The sequence below is a fragment of the Spea bombifrons genome, chromosome 4 (genome assembly GCF_027358695.1).
Source record: "Spea bombifrons isolate aSpeBom1 chromosome 4, aSpeBom1.2.pri, whole genome shotgun sequence".
Lineage (NCBI taxonomy): Eukaryota > Metazoa > Chordata > Amphibia > Anura > Pelobatidae > Spea > Spea bombifrons.
In genome coordinates this window covers 25,893,955-25,915,546 of record NC_071090.1, presented here as the reverse complement: position 1 = coordinate 25,915,546, position 21,592 = coordinate 25,893,955, and the positions used below count along the sequence as shown (strand labels likewise).

At 41.8% G+C, this 21,592-nt stretch overlaps 2 protein-coding genes across 4 annotated transcripts in view; one reads left to right on the top strand and one right to left on the bottom strand.

The window, feature by feature from the left end:
- IRF1 (interferon regulatory factor 1) overlaps positions 1–17,127 on the bottom strand; it is a 218,281-nt gene extending 201,154 nt beyond the window's left edge. Inside the window, exon 1 of the mRNA XM_053461948.1 lies at positions 17,124–17,127. The gene's annotated coding sequence lies outside the window, so the exon portion shown is untranslated. The remainder of the gene's footprint in view (positions 1–17,123) is intronic.
- ACSL6 (acyl-CoA synthetase long chain family member 6) overlaps positions 1–21,592 on the top strand; it is a 147,562-nt gene that overhangs the window by 85,524 nt on the left and 40,446 nt on the right. For all 3 annotated transcript variants that reach the window (XM_053461941.1, XM_053461942.1, XM_053461943.1), the window contains exons 2-4: positions 9,333–9,553; positions 13,246–13,360; positions 14,593–14,657. In XM_053461941.1, the coding sequence (XP_053317916.1) occupies positions 9,333–9,553; positions 13,246–13,360; positions 14,593–14,657 (401 nt within the window). The remainder of the gene's footprint in view (positions 1–9,332; positions 9,554–13,245; positions 13,361–14,592; positions 14,658–21,592) is intronic.

Below are 21,592 nucleotides of genomic sequence, written 5' to 3'. Positions count from 1 at the left end.
GAAACAAACCACATATACACATTCTTCTAAGACAAAAGCGAGACAACAGCAAGACAAGCGAGACAAAATGGCTGTAATGGCAGCTGCAAATCATAAAAATCTTTGACTCCAGACCTACCCTAGTGGTATAAGGGGGCCACTTGGGGAGAGGCCACAGCAGCTACATTTCCAAGCAAGCTTCTTCTGGGAACCGGCATTAAAGGTACATTAATTGTATGGTCAAGCATATTAAGCAAATACACCTTGGCAGACGTGTCAATTTATTCTTTCATGAATGTTTCTTCACATGAATGTGTTTATTGTTTAGCAAACTACGCATATTTAATACCAGAATGGTGTAACAATTGCTTACGTCAGTAAATAAATTAATAAATAAAATGCAAGGACTCCTTAATATCAATGAGTAGAATCTGTTTGAACGCACATTTCCAATATTACATAATCTCTTATGTGCAAGACAGTGTCCATATTAATAAGGTATGTTTTTGGCCAGAATCATAATATTTCACCTATAAAACATTCAATTATGAAATAATTAAGTTTTCCTAAATGCTAACTTTGATTCAGCAGTCATGTAATTACAAAAGAGCTTTTATAGTCTGACGCCATAAAGGAATTTTAGCCCAATCTTACAGAGCTGCTATAGATCAAATAAACCCTAAATAGGGCGCACACCCCAAAGGCCAACCCTGGTACCCAAATTGCACACATAGGACTTGCCCTGGAACCTAGATTGCTCACATAGGACTTGCCACAGTACCCAGGTTGCATCCACAAGACCTGCCCAGCACCCAGACTGGACACATAGGACTTGCCATATTTGTCCCCAAATAGCTTGTCTCTGCTTATTTGTCCCAAAACAGCATGTATGTGTAATCTTTGTTAACAAACAACAGCGTTGGCCCAAGACATTGTGCTGCCTGGGGTGAAGTGTGAAATGACCCCCCCCCCGGGCGTGAGCGCTGATGTGACGCCTGAGGAGAAGACGTTCTGCACAGCGTGCATTAGGCAAAAGTGCCGCCTGGGGCAATTGCCCCACTCTGCTCCATAGTAGTGCCGGCCCTGCCAAACAGTCTCCCCAGACAGCTTGTCAATGCCCAGAAATATGTGCCATCTTTGCTCCCAAACAGCATAAATATGTGATCTAGGCCCCAAACAGCCGGTTTGTGTCACCTTTGCTCTCAAACAGCCGGTTTGTGCCACCTTTGCCCTCAAACAGCTTGTTTGTGCCACCTTTGCCCTCAAACAGCCTGTCTGTGCCATCTTTGGCCCCCACCTACACATTCATGCTATCACACACATATACACTCACTGGCCAATGTATTAAGTACTGGAAACATTTTGGTCCATATGGACATGATGATGGTTTGTCGGCTGCACATCCATGATGCGAATCTCCTGTTCCACCACAACCCAAAGGTGCTCTATTGGATTGAGATCTGGTGACTGTGGAGGCCATTAGAGTATAGTGAACTCATTGTCATGTTTGTGAGCTGATGTAAGATTTGTAACATGGTGCATTATCCTGCAATAAAGTGGCCAGTGAGTGTACCTCAACTGTAGATTTCTCTGTGGCACTCTTACACCTCCGTACAGGTCCGCAGCTTACCTCTGTGTTGCTTGCGCACTGTGTGAAACATAGTCTGTGCCCAGGCTAAGCAGGGACCCAGCAGGGTTATGTAATGTAGCGTGACCCTTCTGCATTCCTTCTTCTCATGGGTGGTACAAGAGAGGTTGCTCGCATAGTGTGTCAGCAACACAGAGATAAGCAGCAGGCACAGGGGTTACCTGGGTGCGACACAGCTGCTATGGGCCCTCCAAGAATGAAGGGACCTGGGGCAGCTGCCCCTTTTGCCTCATGTTAAAGAGGGCCGTGATGTCTCCAAGTACCCTGTGGTGGTGTAGCTGCGTGGGATACCTCCAAAGATGGCCCCATCGCCAGGGGAGTGGGTTGGTGACAGGAATAATAAGGAAAGGGCTCTGTATGTGGGTAAGACATTACATCCTTCTGCTTAATAGAAAAATGTGTACATAAGGGCCACACACAAACTTAAGAAAAAAGATATTTATAGTACACTGGCGTATGTGCCGTCATTGAAATGACATGACCATTTTTTTTTTCTTCTCTCTCTTCCCTTGATCTCCCTTTTTCTGTCTCCCCACAGCACACCGTTTTTCTGCCTCTTCTCTGTTTTTCCTGTTCTCTCGTTTTTCTCCACCCCTCCTTCTTTCCCCTTTTTCCATTTGTCTCACTCTCTCTCATCCTTCTTAGATCTCTGTCCTTCCACTGCTTGTCTTTGTGCCTGCCAATTTCACACCCCCTGTAATTTCCTTACCTGCCACCATGCTTTCTCTCCTCACTTCAGTAGTCCCATCATAAATCTTGGGGGCCAGTACAAACATAAAGCCTTGGCCCCATGCCCCTCCCATCAGCCACTCCTATATCCATCCCACTGTCCAACTTATCCCCCACCTTATGATCTTCCTATAAGCACACCCTATGAGAGAGCAGTATTTCTTTTGTCCACCAATAACTAACAAGGATAAACGCTAACATGCATACTCACTTACACACATGCATAAACCATTGCGGGTATGTATGGAACCATGCAGCCCCCAATTGTCCAGTTATCCACACCCTATATATGTCCATTAGTTGTACTTTGAACAAAGAACGTTCGTGTTTCATCACAAGTTTTTATAATTTCGTATCCCAGAATGGTATTTTACTTCCTATTCCTTTTGAGTGAATAGAGGTGTCTTTCGTGAGTCTTGTCAAGAAATGTATAGATGCAGTGCATATTTCTTCTGAATGCAGTTTCCAGGCAGATGGATATTAATGTACTTTCTATTGTATTTTCCTGAAAAGTTGTGAGGTAGAACTTATACATAACCCATTTTCTTCAAAATATTTTTAAAGCAGTATTTGCATGAACTGGATTGTAGGCTGCCATTGGAAGATGCACAAATACATTCCACTTATATACAAAAATACTATAGGTCTCTTGTTTTATAGAAATATAGAATATGCCTGCAGACCTCCTAGCTGCACTCGAACTGGGAGGTGATCTAGACTTTTTAGTCGTACGGGAATGGGAACTTGAGAGGGCATATAAAAAACTGTTCGACCGTGTTCAACAGTATGCCCCAGTATCCATGGATCTTATTGATTATTCATCCGAGGATGTTGACCCGGGAGGGGTGAATGAGACTGCGGTCTCCATCTCTGAGTCACAGGGATACTGGGTAGAGAGCCCAGATCCGATACCGGAGCTGTGCGACTTTGCTCCACAACCAGATCCAGAGATGGCAGATTTATTAGATTTTATGTCTGAGGATGTTAACCCAACAGGGTTGAATAACACTGTGGTCTCCACACCTGGGTCCTCAGAATGCTGGGCAGTCTGCCCAGATCCCTTAGCCCCAACTGAAGCGCTGGCAACAGGGCAGAGCGCTGCTGGCTTCTGCCCCGCACATGCAATGGCTACAGGAATCCAGGGAGATGCGTCAGCCGGCCCATCTCCCCAGCGGCAGCTCACATGTCCGGGAGAGGAGGAACTTGTCTTTCCTCCCCAGCGGCAGCGGGAGCAACCGGGAGATGTGGCAGCTGGCCCATCTCCCCAGTGGCAGCTTACCGGTCCGGGAGTGGAGGAACCTTTCCTCCCTCCCCAGCGGCAGGCCGACCCAGAAGATTTCCTAACCCCAGCTGAAGCGCTGGCAAAATGAGTGGTTACTGAGTGGTTAACCCTTGCAGCATGCCAGTATAACCAACCACTATGTCCAAAGGATGCAGAGGTGAAATTGCATCTCACTGCCCCCCCACCACATCATCTGGTCTTTCCAGGCTGGACTGGGCATTGCAATTAAATATCCAGCACCACATCCAAAAGGTGAACCCTGTCCTGCCTCCCTTCCAACTCTTCATGTTTAACAATAACAGCCTCCCTAAATGCCAACAACACGGAAATGGGCTTGTTAACATGCTTCCTAGCACACTCAACACCCGCATGAGAATTTGCCACATGCCATAAAAAATTTGGTGGTATACCAACTAAATAGCTGGAAATTTGCAATAAGTACATGGATGGGAACATTCAATAAATCGTTTACTCCAATGTGCAGCAATGGGATCTGGGGCACTTCTCCAACTGTCAAGCTATCCTCTCCCCAATCACAGATTCACAGGTGGAATCCATTATGACTATAGAGGTCGTACCCAAGAGCAAAATCAGCCAAGTGCTCTAAAAACTCAAAGCCCTCCTTCTTACTTAAAGACTCCAGCCATGCATTAAACAGCATTATCTCTCACTATCTTTCTGGTATAGCACCTGTCACAGGTAGTATCTCCAAGAATACTACCTTGGTAGTCCATTTCCTAATCATAATCCCTAAATCCATAAAATGACCTTTTATTACTCTCCAATTTCCTCTTACATTGTCATTGGTACCAATATGCAGCAAGACAGCTGGATCCTCTCCAGTCCCTCCCAATAATCTGTCCACTCTGTCTGCAGCAAGCCGAACCCAGTCTCTTGGGAAACAGCAAACTATTGGTTGCTGCAATCAGAGTCACAGATTATTCTGTCTAAACAAATGAATCCCTTACCTGCCTAAACTTCCCTAATCTAACAACCTGCCTAAACTTCCCTTCCTTATGAATCACCTCTACGATAGATGAGCTTTATCCTGGGTCTTCAACATCTCTCTCATCCCTCTCAACATCTTCTTCACTTAAATTTAGCAAATTTGTTGAGATTAAAAACTGTCTATCCTCTCACCTCCACCCACTCCAACCATGTGTAACTATTGCTAGGTGCCCAATCTAAACACTGCTCGGTAAGCAATAGGTTTGTCAATATCTCTCAGTGTTGCAATATACTTCACCAGAGCTCCAATTTGAGCTTCCATCACCACTTGCTCACACTTGCCACAGCAATATGGACCCTGGAACTGCTGTTCCAAGCATTATGTGCACATATTGAGATCTCCAAGCTTACTTGTCATGTATGGTACATCCTTTCAAAATGTATGCATTTAATTTATGAACTTTCCTTTGTTTCTCTTACTGGTAGAACCCCGAAAAATGTGTAAAATATGAAAAAACACAGATATTTGAATAGAAACAATGTTAATGTTAATCTTTAAGAGTGCATTTAATGCCATTTGCTTTACGTATATTGACATTTACAGTTTTAAAGAAAAGGGCACACTATGGGGATCTTACATTTAGAAATGTTTCTAGCACAATTTGTATTTTCCAAATATAAAATTCCAAGCCTTAAAGCTATTTCGGATATCTAGTGAAGTAATGTCATATGCAGACAAATACAATGACATTAAATGTACTTTCAAAGCTCCGCTATGGTTCTCCCAACGTACCAGTTTTCACTGGTAATTTTGACACCATGTGGTTTTAGTTCTGAAAAACAAACTTGTTTAGCTTTCGGATACCAAGTTGAGCAGTATAACACTTGGTGCAAGATACATTTTCATCAATATATTTAAAGTTCATGTTGCCCTTTTCTTATTGAGCTTTGATCCTTTGCACATAATCAAATTCATTCACATTAGCAAAAAACCTGGTAAAATTTAAATATATGTAGATATATGTACACAGGATCTCTGGGATAATCACTTCCGGATCCACTTCTTTATATCTACACAGTTCAAACTAGTGATCATGATACGGCATTGGACATTAGTATCTAAAAAGTAATCTGTTTTGAAAGCATCCCTGTCTGGATTTAAGACAGTGAGACAAGTTATCACCCATCAGCAGGTTCTTTGCCCCTACCACAAAGTGCCTATTTTCCAGACTTGAAGCAAACAAAAAAAAAAAAGATGGGTCAGGCACACGTTTCATGGGTCCATGCTTTCATGTTGTTTACGCCAAATCCTTGCCATCTGAATGTCGCAGCTGGAATCGAGACTCATCAGACCAGGCAACATTCTTCCAGTCTTCCAGCTTTGGTTAGCCTGTGCAAATTGTAGCCTCAGTTTCCCTTTCTTAGCTGACAGGAGTGGCACTTCTGCTGCTGCTGTAGCCCATGTGCTTCGACGTGTTGTGCGTTCATAGATGGTATTCTGCATACCTTGGTTGTAAGAAGTGTTTATTTGAGTTACTGTAGCCTTCCTGTAATCTCGAACCAGCCTGTCCATTCTCTTCAGACATCAACATTCTCTGTAAACCCTAGAGATGTTGTGCTTGAAAATCCCAGCAGATCAACAGTTTCTGAAATACTCAGACCAGCCCGTCTGACACCAACAACTATGCCACGTTCAAAGTCACTTAAATCCTCTTTCTTCCCCATTCTGATGCTCGGTTTGAACTTCAGCAAGTTGTCTTGACCATGTTGAGTTGCTGCCATGTCATTGGCTTATTAGCTGTTTGTGGTAACAAGCAATCTAACAGGTGTACCTAATAAAGTGTATATCTGACTTATTTGTCCCCTTCCATGGGTCTGTACATTCCCCACATATTTTTACAGCAATATATAAAAATGATGTGTCCTGGAAAACCGATGTGGTCACTCTGATGCCCCTTTGTGTATTGCCCCCAGCCAGCCCCACATTGTATATTTATGCACCACCCAGACCCCTTTAATATTAATTTATGTGATGCCCCCAGCCAGCATCCCATTGTGAATTAATGCCCCACACCCTTGCATATTGCCCCCCCCCTTTACTATCATGTCAGCTCTGATACCACACCAATATGTTATCTTTGAGGAAGAAACATACAGTATAGTTATAAATGTGTATACGACTACTGTTGAAGAGAGAAAATAATACCAAATATTGGAAATAGAAATTTGAAAATTATAATGCATTATGCAAACATACAACACAAGTATATAAGTATTGGAATTACTGGTAGAACCCTCAATGCTTTGTGATAGATATGTGACTTCATTGTAGACAACATAATCTTCCACACGTCGTCTGCTTAACACAGCGTGTCAGTGCTTTAATTGGGATGTGTTAAGTACTGGTAACTCTTTTTTTCAAGAGGACTTAACAATGCAATCAAGAAATATATTTTTGATTTTCTTAAAACTTGCATTATCTGTAGCTGCTGAGATGCTAATTGTCTAGCAACATTTAAATTGAGTGTTAACAGATTTTTTCCTAATACTTTAAACAAAGCCCTTAAAATAGCACCCCTTCTTACCTACTTTGCCTTCTTTCCTAGCCCCCTCTCCTGCTATCAGTGATATTATTTTTCATTCAATCAGTGTTTAGACTAAGACTTTGTATGGCTAGTCCACCTCCATCTGATAACAGACACAAACCATTATTTATGTGTTAAAGGCAATTTCATCATAATGACTAGAGACTTATATATTCATATTTATATACAAATTATCGTATTTGCTCGATTATAAGAAAAGGTTTTTTTCAGAGCAAATGCTCTGAAAAATACCCCTTGTCTTATAATCGAGGTCGTCTTCTAGTCAGACCTCAAAGAGCTGGAAAAAATGTCGGCTGGGGCCAGACTGCTTACCGGTGCTTCGGTCGCGAGCAGCGTCTTTTGTACTGGCAGCAGGAGAACAGGAAGCCAGCAGAGTCGTCACATGACTCTGCCCCCCTCCTTCTTCCTCTTAGGGCGGGGCCCGAGAAGTTGCTTGCACAAAGTCTGCGAGTGAGAGATCTGCAGTTAAGTTAAGGGGGGGGGAGTTGAGCAAGTATGTGTGATTAATGGAATGAATGAGTATTTCAATGTTTGTGAATGAGTGTGTGTGATAGCATGGATGTGTAAGGGGGGGGGTGCTGCATCCAAGAGTATCAAAGAAATGTGACTTGGAACGTGATGCACTGTTATGAAAGCTCCATGGCTGCAAGGAAGAGGCATTACATTTGAGCTCTTCAAATGATGCTAAATCAACAGCAAATCACTTTTCTCAAATACATTCTGAAAATCCACACCAATATTTCAGATTAAATTATACATAAAATAAAATGATATCATATATATCATCCCAGTGTATCATCCCATATGTATCATCCCAGTGCAAACCAGGATGGTGGCATATCCTGCCTTAAAAAAGACACTGCAAGATTTAAATGTCATCTAGACGTAGGTAGACCTGTGTCCCAGTCATACAGTTTCTTTGATATTATCATTTACTAGCACATAGGGTCAGTCACCACAATATTTCTCCATACAATTTAGCCCTGCTCCTTGCTGCTGGTAATCCTGTCTATAGGTCTGTATTGTAATTGTTCACCTGCAAGTCTATAAGCAGTGGCGTCGGCAGGGGGGGCCAGAGGGGGCCATGGTCCTCCCTACATCATGCTGTGCCCCCCGGGGGCCCCCCAATTGAAACACCGTCTTTTTTTTTTTTTTTTTTTTTAACAGATCCGGAGGAGAGAGAGGGGCGCCGAGCGGTGGTTGAGGAATAAGTTCTCAGCGACCGTTCGGCGCCTCTCACTCTTCTCCGCGACCGCGAGGCCTCTGCCTTGGTCGCAGTGCCGGCATTTCAAGCCGAGCGCCGGTATATGATGTCATATGCGGCGCTCAGCAATGAAGCCGCGCACACTGCGGCAGAACCAGGAAGACAGAGACCTCGCGATCCCGCCGCTGGCCATCCTAACATTGCTCATTTTTCTTTTACTCAAAAAAACAAAAAGTATCTGCGCTTCTCACCCTAATAAAGTTGGCAACAGATATATAACCTTAATATAAATGAGGTTTTGGTTATATAAATTAAGGAATCTCAGCATTCCAAACAGCTTCCGATCTTTAGGGTACTTTATTTAGAGAAAGCAAAAAAAAAAAAAGCAACATTTCGGCCAGACAGGGCCTTGGTTATATAAATTGGCCAAAGCATAATAAAGCTCACCCGCCATGTCAAGGCACACTCTTAATAGCGTGAGAACCTACTCTCACCTCCTACATAGTAGGCACACAAAGCAGTTTATACTGCTACTAAAACCTTATTAATGTGTTGGGGGAGGTGCAATTAAACCTCCTCAAAATTAACCCTAGGACAGCAAGCTGCAACCAGACTGATGAGTAGCCTACAACCTCAAATATGTGCAAACAGAAAAGAAAAAATGTCGGTGTGCTAAGCTAGTCTCAGGCGTATTATATTTAATGAAATGCTCTTCGAATGAGCAGGCTTGCATGAGATAAAATAAATTTTTGTCTGAAGACCAATTTCTTCTTCATCTACAGTCATTTTGTAATTAAACATTTGGTAATTTTGTATTTACAAAACTAACTTTTTTATTTGTTTCCTTTTATATTCATGTGTACACTTGCCTTCTCACATATCTCTGATTTGACCAATAACTGTTAATACCAGTTTCCTGACCCTTGAATCTTACAGAGTTGGCTTTTTCAATACTGGAGAAAATGCAGGCACAAGAGATCTTGCAGAGTTTGAGGATACTGGAATTTGATGATTTTAGCCAGTTTCTTAAAAGTGTGCCTGCAACCACTCTTGTGGGAATAGGTGCATTTGCTGCAGTCATAACATATTGGCTTGCCAATCGCCCCAAAGCAGTGAAGCCACCATGCGACCTCAAGATACAATCCAAGGAAGTAGAGGTGAGAGATCCAACTGATTTATTAAAAGTAAATTGTGTCGATCTAACTGTATTACCTTTCCATTTGCAATCATGAATTATACAGTTGTGTGAAATTATGACTCAGGATAAAATCCAGGCTGCTGGTTCAGCCCACGTTTTCAAACAAATCTTCATTCTGGTACAGGTTTTCTACATATTTACACCTATGACCCTGGCTCATCTTTAGTCCCTAAGGATTTACATTTAAAGATGAGAGAATATTCCCTATGACCCATCTGGCTTCTTGTTGCTGCTCAATATCTAAGCAAACGGCACAATAGGTTGAGCACCAGTAGGTGTATAGGCTAAAATAAAGAAGTTAACACACAATCATAGTACTGTGCACGGCCACATTAAGAGTTTTTTGGCCCGGGAACAAATATACAGGAAGGGCCCCTTGTCTGGTTTAATTGCCTTTAGCAAGCCAGGCACTCTTTTTCACTTTTTTATCTGCTTTCTGCCTCTTTCTGTTTTTCTCCCCTATTCTATTTTTTTCCTGTTCCATTCTATTCTTCCTTTTATCTTTTTTCTTTGCTTAGCTGCCTTTTATATTTTAATCCTCTTTCTCCCCCTCACACATACATATTCACACACACACGTGTATGTTTGTACTGTGTATAAGACTTGAGGAAATGGCACTGGGTCTTCCCTCATCTGATTTTGTTTAAGATGCCCAGGGCATGATTAGAAATATTTTTCAAGCCCGTAAGGAGCTAAGATGACAGGCAGCTATGGTGTTTTGCCTCTCAAGATATCTCCTTATTTTATGTTTTACTTGAGCCCAAACCTTCATATGATTTTTTTTTTGTAGTCCAACTACAATTTGTATTGTTACATTATAGAGCTACTCATTGAAATATATGAATCAAAAATAGTATTTGGGGACTAGATTTCCTCCAGAAGTTGCAGTGACAGCCATGGAACACTGTAACAGAAGTGCTGTGAAGGTCACTGTTTTCCTTAGATTTTGAATTAACCCCTTGACTGCTAACGACGGCATGGTGCCGTCGCTAGCAGTCCCAGTCAGGTGCTAACGACGGCACCATGCCGTCGCTAGCACTCTCCTACCTTGATGGGGCTCTGTGGACCCCCATCACCACCTACCCCGGCGATCTGCCCCTCATTTTGAAGGGCATCACTGGGACCACCCGATCCGGCCGGTGACGTCGCGCGTAATGACGCGATGACGTCACCGCGTAACTTTATTGAAAACTGACAATTGTCAGTTTTCACGGTATGGGGGCATGCTGCTTAGATGCCTGTATCTCAGGCATCTGAGCAGCTACAGACCCCCAACATATACCGTTGGAAAGGTAATCGCCTCACCTTTCCAACGGTATAATGCTTGTAAAAAAAGAATAAAAAATATTATGTTAAAAAAATAAAAATGTACAAAAAAGTAAAAAAAAATATTTGGGGGTCTCTAAAGGCAGATAAATAAAGATCAAAATTGCCTAGAGACCCCCAAATTAAATTATCTAAACATAAACTGGTTTAACTTTAAAAAAAAAAAAAGTTTAAGTATTCTAGCTAAATGATCACTGTGGTAGCCAATGTTACCACAGCGATCATATAGCTATGAAAAGTCACATTCCCTTTTTAAAAATGGCCGATACTAAATTTTAACCCCATGATCCCTTTGATCATGGGGTTAAATTTAGCCAATGGTAGAGGAAGGCAATTTTTGAAATCCAGATGAACTGCAAAAATCAGCCGTATAGCCTGTAGTACGTAAGTTAACCATGTCATCCCTGGAGCCCCTTGCATTTTTACTGCAAAACTTATTTTTGCTGTAAAAGTGATTTTTTTCTCCCTTTACCATCATCTCTTTGGGATTGTTAGGGGAAAGAATGGTGTGTGTGCTTCTGCGAGTGAATGTATGGAAAGTATGGTGTGTGCTTCTGCGAGTGAATGGAGATATGAAAAGCGTGTGAATGGTCAGTAATTAGGGTTGAAGCCTTGACGTGGCATTACTGCTCACGTAGGAAGTTAAATTATGGCACAAAAAGTACATATTTTCAAAAACTACACCCCTCGGCGCATCAAATGAGGGGCTGCGTGTGTTTCTAGGACAAACCTGGAGTGCGCAAGACACAAATGAACATGTTGCTATGGTTAGAAAAAACCTATTTTCTAGCCAAAGCGACATATTCCATCATTATCTGTGAACTTAACTTTTGTCCTAGAAATACATGTAACCCCTCATTTGAAGCTTCAAGGGGTGTAGTTTCTTGAAATGTGTACTTTATATACCCTAATTTAACTTCCCAGATGTCTTGACCACTTTAACTTCAGATATGGCAGATTGGAGAATCTTGTTAAAAAATTGTCTTAAAACATTTAGGGGTGATGGCTGCAATTAGACAGCTCTAGACAGCTGGGAAGTTAAATTATGGTACATAAAGTATATATTTTCAGAAACTACACCCCTTGGCGCATCAAATGAGGGGCTGCATGTGTTTCTAGGACAAACCTGGAGTGCGGAAGACATAAATGAACTTGTCGCTTTTAATTTTATTTATTTTTTATTTTTATTTGTGTGATATTCACTTATTTGTTGTGCAAGTCAGATATGTGATACAAATACAAATAAGACCTCATTTGCTGCGGCTGGGGGTGTAGTTTCTAAAAATATATAGTTTTGTTGGCATATTTTAACATCCCGGGCAGCTAGAGCTGTTTAATTGACGGCAGCCATGCATTAAATTTAAAGATGTATTTTGTGATAGTCTAATAAATTTAACTTTTAGCAATAAAATATTAGAAAAACACAGTCTACTGTTCTCAATGTCTGTTTATTTTAGACCGGTTACCTACTAAAAATATTTAGCAACACAGGTTTTGATATTAGAGTTTAGAAAAATAACATTACGAACTAGTTTTTATTGAGTTGGAAGTGAAAAATTACACTTTTTTTCCATTTTTGGTTGTATTTTGCAAACCTAATGAGACATACACATATAAAAATGGTATATTTGGAATCTGCTGGGTGTGCTGAAAAAAACAATATATGGTTTGTATAGTTTATTCCCAAGAAATCTACTTGAAACACGTTTAAACGTGAGATGCACCAAAATGCCGAAAACTAGCTTAGCACCAGGGTGTGAAATGGCTTAGCAGCCAAGGGGTTAAAGTAAAAACAGTGACACCAAAATAAACATATAGTGATTTATTGTGCAGATAAAAGTATAAATATAATTAGTATTATATGTTCAAAAGTGGCGAAAGCCCTTCATTATTTAACCAGTGCCCACAAGTGACCAAGAATACGCTAGACATGCCATACAAATAAACATTCCAGTAGCGCTGGCAAAAAAAGTTCTTGTCCTGCTGTCCTTATACCCCCTACATAGAGTGTTGACCATAACATATCTTGTGCTATAGCAGCTTGTGATTTAATAAACTGCTCCCTTCACAAACATGTCAACAGATCTCAATACACATTGCTTTTTCATTGCACAATGGCATGTATTATGCCTCTGTACACTTTCTTGAAGGTGATGTGTTAACTTGGGCTAATTTGTTTGGGAAAACATAGAAGAAAGGTACAAACAGGTTATCAGTTTAGAGGTAGGTTCAGAAATATCATTGAAAATACCTTTTCTATTAATCATTTAACATTTATAAGCTAATGTTATTCATTATTTCTTCCATTTTCTTGACCTATTCCAGGAAGGTGGAGGTGCTCGGCATTCTGTGTTAGGAGATGGTCCCAAGCTACTTACACATTACTATGATGATGCAAGGACTATGTATGAGGTTTTCCAGAGGGGACTGCACATATCTGGTAAAAACACATATGCCAGATGATACCTTTATGAAAAGAAAGTAATAATAACAACATAAAAAATAATAATAATTTGTGAATTACCAATTATAGACATGAAATTCTTCTGATTCCTAACCACTATTAATTACAAACTGGCATGAAGAAAAATGAGTACTGCAGTTCAGAAGCATTTATAAAAACCTAGTAATTAAGTCTGTGAATATACTATACATATAATATATATAATTGTCCAAAACTGTGTAATAATTCATTTACAAAGGCAGGGAATACCTAATATGAAAAGGAAAGGTGTCTGGTGCAGTGTTGGACACCCATTTAGCAGAAAAAAAATCTTCTTCTCCTGTTTCCAATCCTGTGCCATTAAAAAGTTAACTCTTTGTGTGATAAGATGAAAAGCATCATTATCGAGATATGTTTAAAGGATAACTATGATGCAAAAAGGTAAATGTAAAACACCATAGCAAAAAAAATAATCCTGACAGCCCTCTTATGGGGTGTTGCTTGGTCTAATAATGCATAAATTGCTTATTTGGTGTTGGGTAATGTAGCAGAGGGTGTGTTTTATTTAACATTTTTACTGCAATGGTTACATTCAAATTGCATTATTGAGCCAATGTATAGAATGATGATGTTGCATGCAAAAAAATATTCTCAATTTTCTTAAGACATAAATTACACAAATATTGCAAACATTGTATGATTAGTTTATTAAGCACCTGTCATGGGAAAAAACTGTATAAATAAACAGAATTATTTAGCTCTTTCAGAGCTTCATATAGTATGCAGTACTAAGCATTTTAAGCTTCAATCTGCTTATCAGAGCAAATAAATTGAGCTTTCCTACATGAGCTTCCTCCACTGACCTACATTAAATTTAGCTTATGCCATAACGTATTGTAATTGTTGTGACAATTAAGCTTGCTATACTCCACTGAGAGCTGCTTGATGCATCCATTTGAAACAATTTCATGGGTAAAAAACACTTTCATATTGAAAGAACAAAATACGGGGTTGTAGAACACTGTGATTCACACACCCTACTTTAAGCTACCGTATTTATTTACCCATGGCAATATTATTTGGGAAATCCTTTTTGAATCTAAGCTGTGGACAATGCAGATTTTGATTGTGTATCATTGACATTGTGTTAAATGTAACATTCCCTGAAACCAGGGTATGTCAGTTAAGCATAACAATAATAAAGTAAAAGTAAAATTTTATTACTCTAGAACATGGTCCTTGTCTTGGATCCAGAAAACCCAATCAGCCTTATGAGTGGTTGTCCTATAGAGAGGTAAGTTTATTTAATTTGTTCCATAAAAATAAAAAGAATGTAAGAAATTTAAAGGAAACACACATGAAAGAATCCATCCAGCCCAGCAGCTATCTGTATGTTATGGTAGCCTTTAAACTGATCTTGTGTAATTATAATGAATAGATAGTGCTGCAAATAAATGTGTGTATTCATTCAAAGCTATGAGTTTCAATAAAGACTGCCAGTTCATGACGGCATATTCATCTTAACCGAATAAGAGAATTGCTAAAGTCCCATGTACCTGAATCAAAGTTTTAAATGCTAGAGGCATATCTGTCGGTGGTGCGAAAGGCCTCAATGACTACCTGCCAGTACTCTGATTTTATTTAAATGAATAAAGAAGCGATTCTAGATTATATGTGCCATGTTGTACAAAATAGCATAGTGTAATTTATTATTTTCTGTGAGGTAGGGGGATATAGTATATGAAGAAATTACAAACCTAGATTGCAATCTTTTACAACTAAATGGCTGCCAAATATGTTACAGTTCTCTACAAATATAGCATCTAGGTCATTGCCAAAGAATAGTGGTCATGGGAAGCTAAAGCTTAGTTTATAATTAGACAGGGGTTTCTGTAACACTTGAAATATGTTGTGGTTGATACCAATTGTTTATGAATAAGGGCATATCTAAATATATTTAGACATATATTTAACATTAGATTTGTGATTGGGCAGTTTGGCATCATATGGATATTTTTAAGCCCTGTATTTGAACAGACAGCCTAGAGTTAAACCCAGGTCAACATTTTCATATGCAGTCACCTTTTGCATGCCTTAGTGGCAGACATTATATCACATAGATGGACACCTCGCGCTGTGTCATCAACTGCATTAATCCTGTTATTTGCTGCTCTAGTGGCATGCTTTCCTTTGTGTATTTATTAAAAGGCGGATCTTCCAGTGCTCAGTCAAGTGATCACGACACTAAGTAGGAATATGTAGGTTCTCTCATTTCAACTTCACTCTTGTGTTGTTACATCTCCTTTCCTATATTTTAACTTGTCTGTCTTCTGGTTTCCTGTTCTACTGATTGCCCCTGATTGCTGCCTAGACCGACCCTGTACTGCCTAATCGATTATGCCTGATCCCTACCTGGTCCGACCCTTTGCAATCTGACTGCTGCCTGTACTGACCCTAAATTGGTATACTGTTGCTGTTATTTTCACTTCTCTCTCCTTGGTTTTGGTGATCCTCAAGGGGCAGAGTTGATTATCTACACAGCCACTAGCATCTCGGGACTTAACTTCCAGGGGAAGTGATTGGATGTTGAATATCTCAATTTTTCTTCCAAAGGTGTCACTATGCCTATTTACGTTGCAACAGGGCAACAGATCATTAAGTGATTGTGCTATTGAATTCTGCACTGTGACAACAGATATAGGTTGGAATATCAGTGGCTGTCATAACTAATTGCCTAAATGAGACATTAAAAGATGAACTCACAGTTAAAGAACTTCCTACCGAAGATCTTATCTCATTTGTGGCACATTGAGACAATAAACAGACAAAAAAACTACTCGGTTCCACTTCCCTTACAGAGGGACAATGTATACCACCATAGAGGTGGTATAGGACTGTGTCTTTACTGTTGTAACAAGAGATAATAATTTTGTGCTTTTTAAAGAAAGTAGGAAACAAGCACATCTAGAGATCTGACCTTAGGTGTACTCTCTACAACCTATGTAAACAATGAAATTGACAGATTTTACCCTTTGTTCTGGCCCAACCATTATTACTAATCTTTAGGGATTGGAATAATCAATGCCTGGAATACTCAAGCCTCTGTGCTGCTCATTTCCGTCAGCATCCACTAGTGGCCGCCTTTGTCACTCTGAACCACTCAGGGTGATCATCATGTACAGCTGCACCTTGTTGCCTGACTATTTAAACCTGCTGAGCCCTTCAGTCAGGGCCTTTGCATTGATGTTAGTGAACCGTTTTGCTTTGGCCCTGTGTACCTGTTCCTGACTTCTATTTGGCTTCCTGAGTTCCTGATCCTGACTTGTCCCAGCCTTGGGCCCCATCCAGTGGGCTGCCTGTCATGTGCGCCCCATCCAGTGGGCTACCTGTCGTGTGCGCCCCATCCAGTGGGCTACCTGTCGTGTGGGCCCCATCCAGAGGGCTACCTGTCGTGTGCGCCCCATCCAGAGGGCTACCTGTCGTGTGCGCCCCATCCAGAGGGCTACCTGTCGTGTGCGCCCCATCCAGAGGGCTACCTGTCATGTGCGCCCCATCCAGAGGGCTACTGTCACGTACCTATACCCCGAAACTTGAAGAATCGCAACTTCACCCTGGGAGATACCGAATGGGAAGGCCCAAAGGGAACACCCAGGGCCGAAGAGATATTGAGCAGCCAGAGGACAGGGTATAGGCAAAATAATTAAGGCAGTCTCTGAGGAGTAGATGGCAGTAGCGTGGACAGAGAAGGTAGCACCGGAACTGCAAAACGGAGTGAAGAAATCAAGCCAGGATTCGGTACATGGAGGAATTACTCAGACAAGCCAGGATTCGGTACACGGAGGAGTTACTCAGACAAGCCAGAATTCCGTACACGGAGGAGTTAGTCAAACAAGCCAGGATTCAATACACGGAGGAGTTACTCAAACAAGCCAGGATTCGGTACACAGAGGAGTAAGTCAGACAAGCCGGGATTCGGTACACGGAGTAGTAAACAAAGTAGGAGCAGCTAGCAGCACGTCAGACTCAAAGACCACACAAGGGTAAAGTGCAGCAGACCAGCAGGCTTTTTAAATTAGGAGCCACGCCTAGCCACGCCCCCGGAACTGCACAGGAGATTGCTCAGACAGCAACACCCCCAGTCATCTCCCAGCCTGGGCACGCCCCCTCCTATGACTCACACGCAGGTTGCTAGGAGACATGTGGCTAGAAGCAGCTACACTAGTTTTGCTGCTATGCCGCAAATGTGAGGAACGGCGCCCTGACATGGATTCTCCGGAGAGGTAAGTTGTGACAGCTACCTGTTGTGTGTGCCCCATCCAGAGGGCTACCTGTCGTGTGTGCCCCATCCAGAGGGCTACCTGTCGTGTGTGCCCCATCCAGAGGGCTACCTGTCGTGTGCGCCCCATCCAGAGGGCTTCCTGTCATGTGCGCCCCATCCAGAGGGCTTCCTGTCGTGTGCGCCCCATCCAGAGGGCTTCCAGCTAAGATAATAATGTATCTGTTATTCCTAACAACATCTGCAATACAGATCTTAACTACGTATTCTGTCTGTGGTTTATTTCCTGCACTTGTCTGTAACAACCCCAAGCCATCATGCATCGTGGGGTACAGACGGAGCCCCTTGTATCCCCTCCACTTGGGCTCCTACCAGACCTGTTCACCTGGTTCCTGACAGCCGCACTTGTTTTCCCCCCTCTTTAAGTCTTTAAAGTGGGGGTGCGGCCTATAATCTGGGTTTAGCGCAGAGATGCGCAATTTGTATCGCCCGCCGCTTGAGACAAGGAATTTTTTTTTTCTTTTTTATTTAGCACTGCTGCAGGCAAGCACCAGGGTTAGGATCCAGATCCCCCGCAGCGCTGCAGGGGACCTGGATCCTTCTTTTCGGCAGCCAGTGGATGTCTGCGTGATGACAAGCTCTGCTGCAAGCACTTCCGCCGGTGCTTCCCTGTCACCAGGGAGTCTGGGGGTGGATTGGTAAGTCTGGGTGTGTGTGTGTGGCATATCTAGGGAGCATAGTGGCATTTCTAGGGGGCAGAGTGGCGAATCAAGGGGCATAAATCATATCAGGGGAGCAGGGTGGCATATCAGGGGGCATAAAGCATATCAGGGGAGCAGAGGGGAATACCTATAAGTAAGGTGCATTATGAATTAAGGGGGGCCTTAAAATGGCTATTGGTTTTCCAAATTTCTGTTTATATATATATATATATATAACATATGCCGACTAACTGCATAATAGACACCAAAAGTGTTAAAATACCGTATTTGCTAGATTATAAGATGAGGTTTTTTCAGAGCAAATGCTCTGAAAAATACCCCTCATCTTATAATCGGGGTCGTCTTATAAACAGACCTCAAATAGAGGTCTGACTAAGATCCAGATCCCCCGCAGCGCTACACGTCTGGTAACCCCCCCCCCAAAACTTACCGGTGCTTCTGACTCCCTGGTGTGTAGTCGGGGCAGCGATTCGCGTAGGCAACTTCCGCTGCAGCCGGATGGAGGTGCCGTTAGCAGCGGGGGTTGTTTGTGTCCGTTGCACAGACCTTCCCCGGCTGTCAGAGAGGAGAGTTCCCCACACCGTTGGGGGGAATTCTCTCTGACAGCCGGAGGGTGTATGCGCGATGGACGAAGTTGCCTACGCAAATCGCATAGATGTCTACCCGCTGCCCCGACAACACACCAGGGAGTCGGAAGCACCGGTAACTTTGGGGGGGGTGCATTTCAGGAGGCAGAGTGACGTATAGAGGGTTAAAAGGCATTTTTATATGCAGAGTGCTCTATGATATGCCTTTAAACCACCTTAATGCCACTCTGCCTCCTGAAATGCTTTATACCTCCCTATATGCCACTATAATGGGGCACAGTGGCATTTAGAGGGTTAAAAGTCATAATATGGGGCACAGTGGCATATAGGGGATACAAGGCATTTCTGGGACAGAGTGGCAAGCCTGGGGGCAGATGTGCATAACTAGGGGGTAGGTTGAAAATAAAAGGAAATAAAAACAATAAATATATTTTTCTCAATCATAGCTTTGTTTAAAAAAATAGCTTACGTAGTTTACATGAACATTTACTAGTAAAACTTTTTTCCTATAGGGTCATCTTATATTCAGGCTTTTCCTTTTTTTCCCTAAATTAATATTCAGATTTTGGGGGGCTGTCTTATAATGGAGCAAATACGGTACATGTATTCCGGTATATTAGGTAAAATACTGTTTTACCATTCCACTAATGTGTATTTTTTCTTTAAAAATAAATTTTACTTTAAAATAGCACCAAACTTTAAGGGTGTGGCCTATAATCGGGTGCGACCTATAATCGAGCCAATAATGTAATTCTCTAAAATGTCTTTGTATGCTGACATTAACATTACCTTTTATTGGCGCTAAGTGGCCAGCACCAAACCCTAAAAACAGCCCCAGAGAATAATCCATCGATCAAACCTTATAGTAGACACTAAGCATTACGATCGGAAGCATTCCCCTGGCATCTGCCAAACTCAGATTGGTCCTACAGACCAGGTAGTTAAGTGAAATGCATCACTCCAGAGAACACATTTTCACCTCCAGTGGTGTTGTGCTTTAAAACATCCCAGCCGACACTTGCCATTTGAAATAGTTCTCTCCGGCTTGTGTCCCAAAGCTCCAGACACAAAGTGCTTGTCCTGATGTTGCTACCAGAAGCAGTTTGAAACTCTTTAGTGAGTGATGCTACAGAGGATAGGAGTTTTTTTACAAGGTACATATTTCAGCACTCAGTGGCCCTGCTCTGTGAACGTGCGTGGTCTACCGCTTGGTAGCTGAGCTGTTGTTACTCCTAGATATTCCCACTTCGCAATAATAGCACTTAGAGTGGACCAGGACAGATCTAACAAGGCAGAAATTTCATGAACTAACTTGTGGAAAAGGTGGCATTCTCTGACAGTGCCACCTTTTCCACAAGTTAGTTCATGAAATTTCTGCCTTGTTAGATCTGTCCTGGTCCACTCTAAGTGCTATTATTGCGAAGTGGGAATATCTAGGAGTAACAACAGCTCAGCTACCAAGCGGTAGACCACGCACGTTCACAGAGCAGGGCCACTGAGTATGGAGATGGCATGGAATATGGAGATGGCATGTCAATTTACTCAATAGCAGTGGATTTGTCTGAAACACCTAAATGCAATAATTAGGATGGGTGTCCACATACTTTTGGTCCTATCCCGTAGCTACTGCTTCATAAAAGAAATATTCTGCCTTCTTGATCTGCATGGGGAGATTGTATGAGGTAGAGGGAGTTAATCTATCTTGCTTTTGGAGAGCCTTTTGTGGTAAAATATGCATAGCCTGAGCCCTTTTTCTTCATATTATAATCCTTAGTTAATTCAAGCTGTTGAGAATTGCCAAGACAGTTGGTCTGACCTACTACCCTCGGCAAGGTTTCCTCAAAACAATTCTACGCAGCAATCCACACGGAGCACTCTTTCTACTGTAGCTATTGGCTTTAGCCCACATCCATTCCAACATAGGGACTCCAGGCACTGGACAATCACCTGTGTAATCTCCATCTCTTTTTGGGAGAGAACCCAATCCTCTTTGGAAACACACGGGCAGCTTGCATGAGAAGACAAATTACTTTATATATGGTTGGAGATAGAGTTTGGTTATTTACCAGAAACGTACAACTTTGGATCCTCCTTCATAAATTTGCTCCTTACTGTGCAATCACAATCACTGCTCCTTTGTTCCAGATCCAGTCATTGTAGATGGACAGGAAGAATACAAAGATCCAGCAAGGGTCATTTTGCAGTATCTGGTCTATTGGAAGGGGTGTGGGCATCAGGAATGTTATTAGATATGTCCATTAGACATCCACACACCTAGGTTGGCATGTATTTATCATCTCCATTATCCCTTGCCCTTGTGTACTTATAAGTATGAATTTCTCCTGTGTTTACTATTGTGACTTGGCTTGTAGATTGACTTGTCTGGCTTCTGGCTTCCTGACTTCCTGAATTGTTCTGATTATCATTTTATGCCTTATCGCTGTCTAAATTGCACTTTATCAATTTTGCCTGACTGCTGCCTTCATCTCTGTTTCTGAGGTCAGATCCCATATAATGTAACAGTCTTATCCTCTGCTTAGCTGTGTGTACAGCGTTATAGTTTACACTGCACTGCTGTGTTCCTGTACGTACAGAACTGGAATTATTCATTTCAATGTTGATCTTAGTAACTTTGACTGATGCT